This window comes from Monodelphis domestica, chromosome 5 (genome assembly GCF_027887165.1).
Source record: "Monodelphis domestica isolate mMonDom1 chromosome 5, mMonDom1.pri, whole genome shotgun sequence".
NCBI classification, from domain to species: domain Eukaryota; kingdom Metazoa; phylum Chordata; class Mammalia; order Didelphimorphia; family Didelphidae; genus Monodelphis; species Monodelphis domestica.
Genome location: NC_077231.1, coordinates 5,090,325 through 5,103,782, shown reverse-complemented (window position 1 = coordinate 5,103,782; position 13,458 = coordinate 5,090,325). Strand labels below are relative to the sequence as shown.

General features: G+C 50.7%; 1 protein-coding gene across 6 annotated transcripts in view; it reads right to left on the bottom strand.

Moving 5' to 3' along the window:
• SCUBE1 (signal peptide, CUB domain and EGF like domain containing 1) overlaps positions 1–13,458 on the bottom strand; it is a 221,620-nt gene that overhangs the window by 30,605 nt on the left and 177,557 nt on the right. For all 6 annotated transcript variants that reach the window (XM_007502787.3, XM_016425590.2, XM_007502786.3 and 3 more), the window contains 3 exons: positions 12,158–12,280; positions 4,823–4,939; positions 377–499 (listed from right to left, as the gene is read on the bottom strand). In XM_007502787.3, coding sequence (XP_007502849.1) covers positions 377–499; positions 4,823–4,939; positions 12,158–12,280 — 363 coding nt within the window. The remainder of the gene's footprint in view (positions 1–376; positions 500–4,822; positions 4,940–12,157; positions 12,281–13,458) is intronic.

Below are 13,458 nucleotides of genomic sequence, written 5' to 3'. Positions count from 1 at the left end.
GAGCGAGGCCCTGTGGGGAAGGTTCCCCTCCGCTAGGCTGTCTGATGTGGACCTGATTATTGTTGGAGACGGAGATGTGCTGTGGGAAAGGCCCTGGATCGGGCTCAATTCCAGTCCTGACCGCTGCTTACTTCATGAGGAGCCTGGACAAGTCATTGCCCCTTGTTGGCCCTTTAAAACATTTTCTATAGGATTCAAAGGTTGGTTAATGACTTCTGTGGACCCCTCCCTCCCTCCCTGGGTCTGAACCCCAGGATCCTTGAGCCCCTCTACCTACCCTTTGCCAGCCCTTTGACCCTGACCTGGGGCCTCCCAGCCCTCCCCTCCCCTGCAGGGCCCCGGCCGGGGGACGGGGGAGGAGCCGTGACTCACTCACCAACACAGTCCTTCTTGTTCCAGTGGAGCTTCCTCCCGGCAGGACAGGCACACTCGTAGCTGCCCAGCGTGTTGATGCATCCATAGTCACAGCTCCCGTTGTTGATGCTGCACTCATCTACATCTGCAAGTACAGGGACAGGCCAGGTCGGTGAGGTCAGACAGCAGGAGGCCTTTCTGGCCAGGGAGAGAGAAGACGGACACTGGACTTGGGGACAAGAGCTGGACTAGATGCCTGGCATTTACTGATGTGCGGCCCTGCTCGGTCCCTTGATCAGTGGGAGATCCCGGAAGGCAAGAAGGGCCTCTGATTTTGTCTTTGTGTTCACAAAGCCAGCAAGTACCAGTGGAACGTGTGGCTGTGTCTTCCTGGCCATGTGACCTTGGACAAGTCACCGCCTCCCCTCTGGCCCTCGGTGTTTATAGAGGAGATGGGCACCTGCCCTGGCTGCCTCCCTGTGCTAGGTGGAGGGTGATGGTCCTGCATGCAGTCTTGTAAAGCGCAGACGTGGCGGCAATGTCAGCTGCCGTTATCAGTTACCCCGTCGTTCTCCATCAGACAGACATGGTGACAGACATGTGAAGACGTGCTTAAAACGCTTGCCATCTGCTTCCCCCCCAACCTTCCCGGCTTCGTTCATTTTACACCCTTTCACACATCTACTTCCCAGCAAACTGGCCTTCAGCTCTCCAACTCCACGTTCCTTCTGGAGCGTCTGCTTTTGGAAGGCTCATCCCATCTCACGTTGGCCTCTCAGAACTTCTTCTGTAAAGACTTCCTGGAACCCTGGGAACCCTCCAGGTAGCTATCTGGTCGTGTCCAACTCGTGACCCCTTCTGGGGGTTTCTTGGCAGAGATATTGGACTGTTTTGGCATTTTCTTCTGCTCATTTTTCAGATGAGGAAACCAAGGCAAACAGGGTTATGACTTGTCCAGGGTCACCAGCTAATGAGTATCTGAGGCCAGATTTTGAACTCGGATCTTCCTCACTCCAGGTCCAGAGCTCTTTTCACTGGGCCTCCAAATTACCTTGAATTCACTGACCTGAGAGCACATTGTTTCCCCTTCAGTCCACTAGGCTGGAAGCTCTTTGACGGAAGGAATTTCCTTTTGTTCTTTGTCTACTTAGGGTTGAGTCTAGTACCTTGGATAGTCTTGAATTGGGCAGCTAAGCATAAATACCTACAGGTACCCCAAATCACCCCACTAATTCCTGTGGTCCCAAACACCTCCAGCTGAGAGTCCCCAAAAGATACAGGAAACAGTGCCTCAGACACAGTCACAGAGGTGCGGGGGTTAAACAACACAGTGTGCCCCATACACACAGGGGAAAAGGTCAAGGCACTTGACTCACTTGTCATGTCCAGGTGTCTGGCTTCATGAATCTAACTGGCTCGGTGTTCAGAGGCTAGGGATGTCCCCAGGACTTGGGGGAAAGGGGGGGGCAGAAGAGTGCCCAGACATGCTCCTCCACCAACCTTGGCACCTTTTTCTTCTGGTGCCCAGCTTCATCCTTCACATCCCTTCCTGCATCCTCCCTCTGGCTTCAACAGCTCAAGTATCCCTGAGGCCACCTTCCCCAGCCCCACTTGGTTTCCCCAGGATGCTAGTTAGTGGCAGCTCTGCCCCTCCTCCCCCAAAAGCCTCGCTTCTCATGACCAACTGTTCTATTAGGATGATGCCGCGTTTGATTCAAACCCGTTACGACTAGACTTTTAAATGATACCGCCCTTTGGGGAAAAATGTATATGGTGTCACCCGGAGCAGTATTCTTTCTCTTCTGGACTTGAATACTCCTTTTCAGGCTTCATGGAAGGAGAGTTTTGGTGGCCCAGCCCATATCCACTTCTCATATGTTCAAGACATCATGAAAGGTGAAAAGACCCTGGCCTGGGAGTCTGGAGAGTGACCACTGACAGTTAACTCAGTCTCTCCCTAAATCTCTCCTGGGCCTCAATTTCCCTGTCTGTAAAATAAAGGGGTAGGATTTGGATGATCTCCCAGTTCTTTTCCAACTCTTGGGAGGGAGGACAGATGTGGAAATGACATTAGACTGGAAGCTATGAAGTTGCAGGTCCTCATCGTTGAAAGCCATTGTCTCATTTCACTCACGTCGGAATAGGATCACTAAAATTTACTTGACCAGGAAGCCTGCCAGCTTCTGTTAGAAGACTTTCAGGGCTGGGGAGCTCACTTCCTCTGTCTTGGGGGGCAGACAATTTCACTCTGGGGCAGCTCTCGTTCAATCTGAACCCCAACTGTTCTGTCCTTCCAAAGACAGTATCCACGACAGCCCTTCGGATAACTGGAGACCTCTGCCTGGCCTCCTTAGGTCTTCTCTCGTATAAACACTTCCAGTTTGGGGTCCGATTCATGTAGCTCAGGCTCTGACCTCATTCACCATCATCTGGACAGTCTTTGAGCTCTTCTTCCAATATGGTGCCCAGAATTAGACATGAAATTCCACAAGTAATCCGACAGAGCAAAGCCAGCCAGTTAATGTAGGATAAGCATCTCCTTCTATGTGCCAGGCACAGTGTGAAGCACAGTGGCAAGACGGTCACCTGTCTGGCGCGAGACTTTAAATTAGGGGCTGGTACTGGTGAGAGGTGGATGGCTCTGGATGGGCTCTGCTGCTGGAATTCCTCCGCTCCTCCCTTCCCTCTTGCCATTCTTGTTTTGGGTTATCCTTGTCCTCGGACCTCTTGCCTTCTCTTCCCTTCCATACTGAGGGCCAACCCTCTGTTGCTCTTCCCTAGGGACAGCTTAGATCTGTGCCATTACCTCTTGTGGATTCTTTCTTCATGCCCCTTGCTCATTTTCTGGCCATGGGTGATAGTTCGAGCCAAAGCCCCTAGGAAGGACTCAGGGCTCCTACGTTTGCCTCTTTCCTAGAAACCCCGTTAAATGAAGGAGTAGGAGATGACCCCTTGTGGGAGACTAAGGGAGCCTGGGTTTGACCTCTGGCCAAGCGCCCAAGAGCCCTCACCCAGCAGAACAATAGAACCTTGGACATGCCAGAGAATGCCAGAGCTCAGGGAATCATTGACTCTGGCTGACTCATTCTACTGAAGGGAACCTCGAGGCCCAGAGAATGACCTTCTCAGCTTCTTTATAGGCTGGTACTGCTTTACCTGACTCTTGGGAGTGGTAGGTGCCGGGGGACCCTGTGGACTTCCCATGTCTGATACAGGCTCCAAGAGGGATGAAGGGACAAGGAAAGCACTGATTAGGAGAGGTGTAATGGGCAAGAGGTAAAAGGAGGAGGTAATTTAGGGTAGGGTAGCCTCCCCTCCTAAGCCCCTAGCCAACAAACAAACAACAAAAACAGACGGGCTTTATGTAGTAGAAAGGGTTCTGGATATGGCCCAAGAGACCTGGGTTTGAATCTTGGCTCCTTTAGGCACTATGCAACCAAGAGAAAATTGTTTAGCCCAGTTTCTTCTTTCATCAAATAAGCATGAAGATACTTGCTGAACCCACCTCACAGGACGGTTGGGAAGAAAGTACTGCTTAAACGAGAGCTGTGATATTGGTGATGACTATGCCTTTTCCCTACCTCCTTTGCTCTTGCCATCAGGTCTATACTGTCTACAACATCCCAAGCTTTGAAACTACCACTCTCACAACCAAAAGTCATTTGTCTGAGAAAATCACGAAGGCCTTTAATGGATTTGTATATTAACCTAAAATATGAAGCTCTGATGGCGGATTTTCAGGGCTTGTGGTTGGCCAGTGAGGGCCCAAGAATCTTCCCTGGAGTGTTTCAAATCAGTTTGTTCATCTCCTTTTGGGTCTGGCCCTGCCACTAGACTCTCTTCCCAACTTGACTAACTGACATGATCATGAAGGAGGCATTTAAATAGAACTGTGAGCTGTTAGAGAGAAAGGGGGCCTTAGCACACAGAACATGGAATAGTAGAGCTAGAAAGGATTTGAGAATAGTGTTGAAGCTGCAAGGAAAGTTCGGTATCATTGATTCCAGTTTCTTCATTTTACAGATAAAGATACCGAGGCCTAGAGAGGGGAAGTGATTTGCCCAATATTAATATAATTTCCAATTATTTTTGTTCGCTGCTTCTCTTCAAGTGAAGCTGAATTCTTTTTTTTTTTTTTTAACCCTTACCTTCCGTCTTGGAGTCAATACTGTGTATTGGCTCCAAGGCAGAAGAGTGGTAAGGGTAGGCAATGGGGGTCAAGTGACTTGCCCAGGGTCACCCAGCTGGGAAGTGTCTGAGGCCAGATTTGAACCTAGAACCTCCCGTCTCTAGGACTGGCTCTCAATCTACTGAGCTACCCAGCTGCCCCCATGTGAAGCTGAATTCTTGAAACTTGTGAGGCCAGTGCTGGATGCTCAGCAGCCTAAGCTACTTCCTGAAAGAGAGGTTATCCCCAGATGGTGATGTCTTAGGGAGCCCCCCAGCTAAAAAAGGAGTGACTCCAAACCTCCACAGTGGGTCAGGCCATACAAAGTGTAGCCTCGGTGGCAGAGGCACTCGAAACTGCCAGGGTAGTTGATGCAGGTGTGGTCGCAGGTCCGCTCGAAGGAACACTCGTCTATGTCTGTGGGAGGGCAAAGGGAAAAGGACTGGTCAGGACATTAGAACCATCTCATCTCAGACCCCCACCTGAAAAGTGCCCTCTTTTAGTCTTTGCTTGAAGACCTCCAGTGACGATGTACTTCGAGGCAACCCACCCCAACACTGACAGCCAGCTGAAATGTGCTTCCCAGGGACAGTCTGAGTCGAATCCTTCCTACATTGGACAGCTTCTCAGATATGTTCTAGTCAAATCTCAGCGTAGGACGTGACGCGAGGCTACCCAGTCCAACCTGTGCCCACAGGGATCGCCTCATGGTCAATAAACCAGCAACCAAAACATTTCTTAAACGCCTGCTCTATGCCAGGCACCGGGGGAGAAACACAAAAGGGAAAGCGTCCTTGCCCTCAAGGAGCCGCCATTCTAACAGTGAGAGAAGCGTGTACAAAGTGAATACAAGGTTATTGGGAGGAAAGGGGCACTGACAGCTGGGAAGGCCAGCAAAAACTTCACGCTGGGGTTAGAACTGAGGTTTCAAGAGGTGGGAGTGAAAGAAAACCTTCCAGGCTTGAGAAACGGTCAGTGCACAGGCATGGAGACAGGAGATGGAGGTCAGTAGGGCTAGAGTGTCATTCGCAGAGGGGGAAATGTGTAAGAAGATGGGAATGGGGCAGTGGATAAAGTGCCAGGTCTGGACTCAGGGCAACCTCGGACACTTCCCAGCATCGTGCACCTCTGCACACGTCATTTAACTCCAGCTGTCTATCCCTTACCTCTCAGAAGTGATATTTAGCATCGATTCTAAGGCAAACAGTAAAGGTTTAAAGAAAGATGGGAAATGTAGGAAGAGTCTGGTCATGAGAGCATTAAATGCCATACAGAAGAGATCCATTTGATCCCAAAGGATCCAGGGAGCCCCTGGAGGTTGGGGGGGCAGCCCAGTGGCCAGATTAGCTGGGGGGGGCATTGATTGGAGTGTGAAAGTCATCAACCAGCCCTGCTAGAAGAACTCCAGCGACAAAGAGGATTACTGCTTCTTGGACAGCCCATCCCATTGCTGAGCGTCTCCTACTTGGAAGATCTTCTGTGCGGCTGAAATCCGCCTTCTTGACCTCCACATTTGCTCGCCCAAGGTAGAGCCCAAAGCATGTGGCATCAACCAGAGGGATGAACTAGGTGTTCAGGGATTTGGCCATGAGGTGGCAGTGCAGACTGTAAGATCAGGCATCCAGACTTCGGAGGGTCCAGATTTCAGACTTCTGGTTATTGTGATAAACAGAACCACACATTTGGAGCCAGAAGAGCACTTCCCAGAATTGTAGGCTTGAGCTTTGGAAGGGGACCATCAGTTCTAATCCAGGCACAAAAGGAATCCCTGCTCTACTATGCACGACAAGCACTACCCAAAGCCTTCCAGGAGGAGGCAAGACATTCCAGTCTGGATAGAATCATCCTTCCTAAGCTTTCCTCTCAGTGATGTCCTCAGCTCCCGAGTCTGCCTTCTGGGGCCAAAGAGAACAAACTACGTCTCACCTCCCCCCTCTCCCCCGGGAGAGCCCTCCAAACCCTTGGAAATCGTTTCAGTGTCATTGTCCTCCCCGAGGCTTCTCTTCTCCACGCTAATCATGCCCAGTTCCTTCAGCAGGTTTCCAGAGATCCTTCACCCTCTCCTGGATAGCTTTTCAATATCCTTTGCAAACCTTGGCACCCAGAGGGAATCTGACAGGGGCAGCGCTCACTGGGAGCATCAGTGCCATCTTCCTGGAAGCTCTGGTCCTCCTGATGCAGCCCCATCCCACAGCTGACTCATCTTGCACTCTTACAGGCCCCGGAAACCCCCAGGTTTTTCAGAACTACTGACATCTATCAGGATTTGAGATCTGATCCTGGATGAAGCTGATGTTGTAAAGGGTAAAAACAGAAAAACTAGCGTTGCTTTGAGTCAACAAACAAGAGCAGATTCGGCCCTGATGCTACTGCTTGCTGGGCCCTGCCTAGGAAGCAGCCCACTGAGATCCTTTTGGAGCCTGACTGCCATCAAGTGTGTTGACTCGCCCACCCAGCTCTTGGCATCTACTAATTTGATGAGCTTTTAGTTCGAGTCACTCATAAAAATGTTATGCAGCCGTCTGAAAGCCGAGCGCCTTCCCCTGGAGATCTTCTGCCATGTAGACCTCATCCCACCAGCTCTGGATCCTTCTGGCTCAGTGTGGCAGGGGCCACTAATCCCCATATAAGGATCCCTGTGGCAAAGGCATCTTGGCTTAGCTGTAAATGCCATTGCTACCCAGTCATTTATTTTAGGTCTTCTCCAGCCCTGTTTTAATCTGGGTTGGGCCATGCTCTCCAGAACTGCAGGCCATGGCTGTGTGACTCTTCTCCATCTTCATGTTATCAAAGGTTGCTCAAATTTAGATTTTAAATTATCTTCTATATGGCTGTCCTCTGTCTCCATCCATGGAGGAAACTGGACGTCAGACTGGTTGCAGGGGCTCCTTCCTTGTCCCCTGCCAAATGCCATCAGTTTTTATGACCATTGTTGAGAAAATGCCAGCTAATACTGCTACTCTATCCCCATTTGACCTTCTCTGGGCCTCTATTTCCCCAACTGTAAAAAAAAGAAGGGGTTGGGTTAGATGATGCCTCAGAGCCCTTCCAGCTCCAAATTCCTACGATCATGAAAAATCAAGACCCTTCTCAGAACAATGTTTAGGGATTGATTTGAGAAACATGCCATCCTGGTGAGTTGATCTGCACAGCCTGCCACAAGATGGCGCTCGTAAGCTTTCAAAGCCAGCTTCACTAGGGAATTCTTATCCCTCAAGATTGGAAGAAATCTTGAGTTGATCGAGACCAACCCCTTGATTAGAAAGACGAGGAAGGTGAGCCCAGAGGACTCACAGAGTCAGTTTCAGGACTGGAATCCGTCCGTCCGTCTACCTGCCAAGTCGGAGAAAAGCAGCAGAGTTGCAGGGAGCCTGATGGCTTACACTGGAGAACAGTCAAGGAGGGAGGGAGTTCAATCCATTGGTCAACGGACACCTTTCTTGTATGTAGGGCCCTGGCTAGGCACAGTCTAGTGCCTGCCACCGAGAAGCTTTGAGGCTACTCTGGATGTGTGTGTGTGGGAAGAGACAAGAACCCAGAAAAATAGAAGAGTTCCAGGCTAGGTGTTCTTGGGTAATAGGAAAAGGGAAGATTCCTTTCAGCTGGGAGGATCCGAAAAGGCTTTATGGAGAAGGTGATACCCAAGGAATGGAGTTTGCTTCAATTCATGAATATTTATTAAGAGCTTACTGTTTACAGAGCTTTGTAGCAGGTGCTAAGTGAGATGAAGCATTTAGGCAAGATGCTATTCTAGTCAGGGAAGAGGGTTGGATACATATAGGTAAACACTTTTAGATTGGAAGCGAGTGCATCATAAATTCAATTAAAAACCAAAATTTAATTTAAAAAGGATAAGGATTCAAGGAAAGAGAGACCCAGGAAGAATTCATTGAGGAACATGAACCAGGCCTGGAAGAGAAGGATTTCCATGGGTGGAGATTATCAGGAAGAATATTCCAAATCTGCAGTGGGGATGGCAGAAGGAGTTCAGGGAATAGTTGGGAGTCTGGTTTGACTAGGACATCAGGGTATGTGAAGGAGAGTTATATAATTGAGACTGAAAGGTAGGAAGAATCCAGTCTGGGGAGGGCTTTGAATGCCAGGAAAGATGAAATTGGGGAATAGCCAATAGTCCTCATTCTTTAATTGGATAGCATCTCAGAATCATTGGCTAGTCATTCCTTCTACCCCTGGAAGAAGAATCTCCTGCCATCCTACATATCAGTGAAAAGAATTTCTTGCTGTTAGTTCATTGTAAATCAAGGTTGGGTTTTTCCAAAGGATTAAAAGATTATCCATGGGTGTTGATGAGGTCACCAAAGTAATATGGAGGAAAAAGAGAAGAGGTTCCAGGATAGAGTCTTGTGAGACACCTACAGTTAGAGGGTATGGTCTGGAGGAGGATCCAGCAAAGGAGACAGAAGAGGAGTGGTCAGATAGAAAGGAGGAGAACTCGGATTGAAGAGAATATTAAGAAGAAGAGGTCCATGATAGTATGGAGAAAAGTCAAGAAGTATGAGGACTAAGAAAGCGCCATTGGCTTTGTTTAATTAGACATCGTTCGTAACCTTAGAGAGAGCAAATTCAGTGGAAAGATAAGGTTGGATTTGGATTGTAAAGAGTTAAGAAGATAGGGAGAGGAGAGGAAGTGGAGGAACCTACTTTGATGGGACTTTCTCAAGGAATTTGACAACGAAGGGCAGGGGAGATATGGGATAATGATTATCAATGGAAGAATTACATGGGGGATTTTTGAGGATGGGGAAGCATGGAAATGCTTGTAGGCAGTAGGAAATGAACTATTAGCCTGGGAGACATCAAAGGTCAGGGAGAGAGTGAGGATGATAGAGGGGATAATCTTGTGGAGGAGACAATGGAATGAGGTTATTTGTGCAGGTAGAGGAGTTTGCTTTGGCAAGGAATAAGACTTTCTGCCAAAACAGAGTAATAAGAGATGAGGAGAAAAAGAAAGTTGGAGTTTTGGTAAATGGCCTCAGTTTTGTCCCCACTAAAATATGAAGTAAAGTTCTCATCTGAGAGGGTGGTGGGAAGGGGAGAGGGAACCATGGGAGGTCTGAAGAGGTTTCGAAAAGGTTTGGAAGAGCCCCTGTGGAGAGTGGGAGAGTTCTTTGATGAGGGAGATGTAGAAGGATTGCCTTGAAGCAGTGAGGCCCCAGTTGTTATCATGGACCCTGTCAGAACAGGCATGTTATTTCCTCCATATTAATTCAGTGGTGAATGTGGAGGCTGAGACTTGGCAGGGCACAATTGGATTTAAGATAAAGGGGCTAGGGATTTGAGAAAGGGGGCCACCGTAGAGTGGAACTGGCTCCCCAAGGGTCAAGAGGAAGTCTCCCTGGCCCTCCCTATGATAGCTTTTCAGATACATGAGTCAATCAACCAATAAACATTTATTATGTGCCAGGCTCTGGGCTGTGCTGGGGCTAACAAAAGAAGCAGCTACCTTGTCTCTTCTCCTTGCTTAATGGCTTTTGCTCCTTCAACTAGTACTTTTGTGGCATGTTCTTCGGACTTCTTGCCGTCCTCACCATGTTCCCATGAATATTCTTCCACAGTGTCCATCCCAAGATGAGCTGACCATGGTACTTCAGATGTGGTCTGGCTAAAGAACCCTGAACTCTCACCTCCCATGTTCTGAACATTGTGCCTTTCTTAATTTGGCCTGAGATGAAATTGGATTGTTTTGGAAGCCTTTGGAAGTCCACTGTTTTTTTAGCCATTCCCTTCCCTCTTAGAATCAATACTGGGTACTGGTTCCAAGGCAGAAGAGTGGTAAGGGCTAGGCAATGGGGGCTAAGGGACTTGCCCAGGGTCACCCAGCTAGGAAGTGTTTTGAGGTCACATTTGAACCTAGGACCTCCTGTCTCTGGGCCTGGCTCTCTGTCCACTGAGCCCCCCCGCCCCCCCCCCAACCCTTCTGGTCTCACTGTTAACAGGAACTTGGAGTCCACCAAATCTCTTGGCTTGTGTCCCACTGCCTAGCTCTGATACATATTTGGGGTAGGTGTTCTTTCAAAGGTCCCAAGCTAGAGAAGATGAACATGTCCATGAGAGAACCACCAGGATGGTCAAGGGGACTGAATTCACAGGGGAGATTTTTACACACAACACCCCAAATGACTGACATGTATATAATGACATAGCAGAGTGCAAATACAGGCATTTATTCATTTGATCTTCACAACAACCCCCAGAAGTAGGTGCTATTATCGTCCGCATTTTATAAATGGGGAAACTGAGGCACAGAGCTAGACAGCTATTTGCCCAGGATCACACAGCTCCTAAGTGTGAGAGGCAGGGCAGAAGACAGGGGGATGAGATCGCTCTCTCTACACCCTTGAAAGGCTGTCTTGTAGAATTAACGTTGGACTTGGGCTTTGGGGTCCAAGAGGACTAGAGGCAGATAGAAAACTCAGAGAAGCAGGTAGAGCGTTGAGCTCCGGCCCAGTCGCAAGGCAGAATGGGGTGGGGGGAGGTGGCCCAGAGAGCAGAGCCCTTGGCAGCTATGCTGGAGAAGGGATTCTCAGGCCAGACAATTGCCCAGGCCTGGCCCTTCAGGATTCCTTGTGTGAGATGGACCCAGATTTGTCTCCTGAGAAGCCCTTTGTTTCCTCCTGTGCAACCAGAAGGGACTTGGCTACACGCAGCTCTCTCGTCACACAATAGGAAGGATGAGCCCACGTTTTACAGATGAGGCCACAGCGTTTCATTCTGGGGGAAGGACACGGGTAGAATGGCTGGCCTCCAGGGAAGGCCCCGAGATGGGTGAGGACGTGTGTGTGTGTGCGTGCGTGCGTGCGTGCGTGCGTGTGTGTGTGTGTGTGTGTGTGAGATGGACTCCCTTCCTCATCCCTGGAGGCCTCACACAGGAGGAGGGGGAGGAATTCTAACTTCTACAGCTGGGACTAGATGGCCCCGAGGCTCCTTCCCCCTCCAAGATTCTAGGTCTCGTGGCACGAGGAGAGAGCGTACAGTGTAGGCGAATGCCCGCAGAAGCGTGCCACAGCCAGGGCTCTGAATGCTTGGGGTCCCCCCACCTCACGGGCACATTGTGGGCGCAGCGGGCTCGCCAGGAGCTCTCCCAAACCCCCTCTGCGAGGCAGGCATCACAGTACTGACAGTCCTCCTGGGGAGGCCTGCCGGATGTCAGCTCCCTGCTCCCACCTCCAACTTCTTCACTGGAAAATGGGGAGGATGCTTGTGTCCATCCCCGGGACGTAAGCCTGGAAGGGATCTTTGGCACTGTCTAACTCTCCCGTTTTGAAGGGGAAGCCCAGGCCCAAAGGCAGGAAGCAGAACCATGATGAAGCCACAGCCTCTCCCTGCTATCCCGCTGCTGTACAAGACCCCCGGCTTCCCGCCGCCGCTAGAAGGAGGGTGCAGGAGGAGGATGTGCTGTAACAGAACTACAGGTGGCGCCTTGGGTCAGGACCCAGAATACAGGCTTGAGCCCGGCTCTGCCATCCACTCCGTCTCGGCGCTCCGAAGTGAGGAGTTGGAGGATGGGATCCCGTCTAATGCTAAGTCTTGTGACCTTGTTAGTGTGGCCCCAACAAGGCTCCCCGGCTCACTCCCCCCTCTCCAGCCCTGCCCAGCGCAGGGAGGTCCAATTACCTTGGCAGGTCCGTTCATCTGTGAGAAGCTTGTAGCCTTTCTGGCAGCTGCACTCAAAGCTTCCCACGGTGTTCCTACAGAAATGGTCACAGCCGCCACTGTTCACCAAACACTCGTCAATGTCTGCAGGGAGCCCAGAGGAAAAGTCAGTCCTCAGAAAAGCAGGCGTGCCTGAAATCTGCCCCCCCACAGGTACCGTCCCCGCCCCGGGGCATCAAGTAGAGCCCTTCATGTCTCAGGGGAGGCCCAATGGCCACACTCTGCCCTCTCTGGTCTCTCCAGAACGTCCAGTGGCTTCCAAAGAACTGCCTGTCAGTGGGTGGCAGGGTGGGCCAGTGGGATTCTGGAGCCCTGGGTTCTAGGACCAGCTTTTCATGCCATAGCGGCAGGACCAGGGACTGGGGAACTGTTGTCTGATACTGGAAGTGGCACATGTTTGCAGGAATCTCATGCCCTGCCACCCTGGGAGAGCGGGGGACGGAAACACCAGAAGGGGACAAAGGGAGAGCTGAACTTTCTTGCTCACCACGTCGGTGTTCCCAGGTTTCTAGAAGGGCCTCCCATGAACCTGGGCTGTAGACGAGTTCTCTGAATGGAACTACACAGGGAGAGCCCTGTACGCCGGGCTCCTTTCCTGGGACTGTTTGGCGGTCCATCTTGTTGGATGGGGATCTCTCGGAAGCACAGAAGGAAGCCTTGAGAGCGCCTCATCCACTCTCTGACTATACGGAGCGAGAGACGTGGTCTCAGAGCAGGACTGATGGTACTACAGCTGCACAGCCCTGGTTTTCTAACTCCACCTCCCGATTCCTCCGGGCCATCATCCTGGCCCCTGCCTTTCCCTGCCACACTTTGTGCAGGTACACGGGGAACCCTGAAAACACTGCTGGGTGGATTAGGATCCCGGGAGGTTGAGCCCTGGAGGCAGGCTGCCGACCGGCCAACCAGTCTACAGGACTGCTTGGGAATGGTATTTCTCCTTTGCTCCAGAGTCTACGTTAGAGCACCGAGCCGAGGAGAGAGGAATGTCACAAACGCCCCTCCACTCCTTCTGGGGTGGCCTTTAGTTGTGAGAGAGAAAAAAGCCCTCCCTCGGCCAGATCTGGCTCTGGGAGGTGTCTGGAAAAGATGTCCCCTTCCTATCTGGCTTATTTTTGGTGACGGCAACCCCAGGAACTAGAGGAGGATCCCAAACCGTTGGTTTGTTCTCCTTGTAAACCGTCTGGGGCATGAAACCTTGTCACTGCCATCCGGGAGGAAAGGAAGCTGAGCTCTGGGTCCAAGAGGCAGCAGCAGTTGCC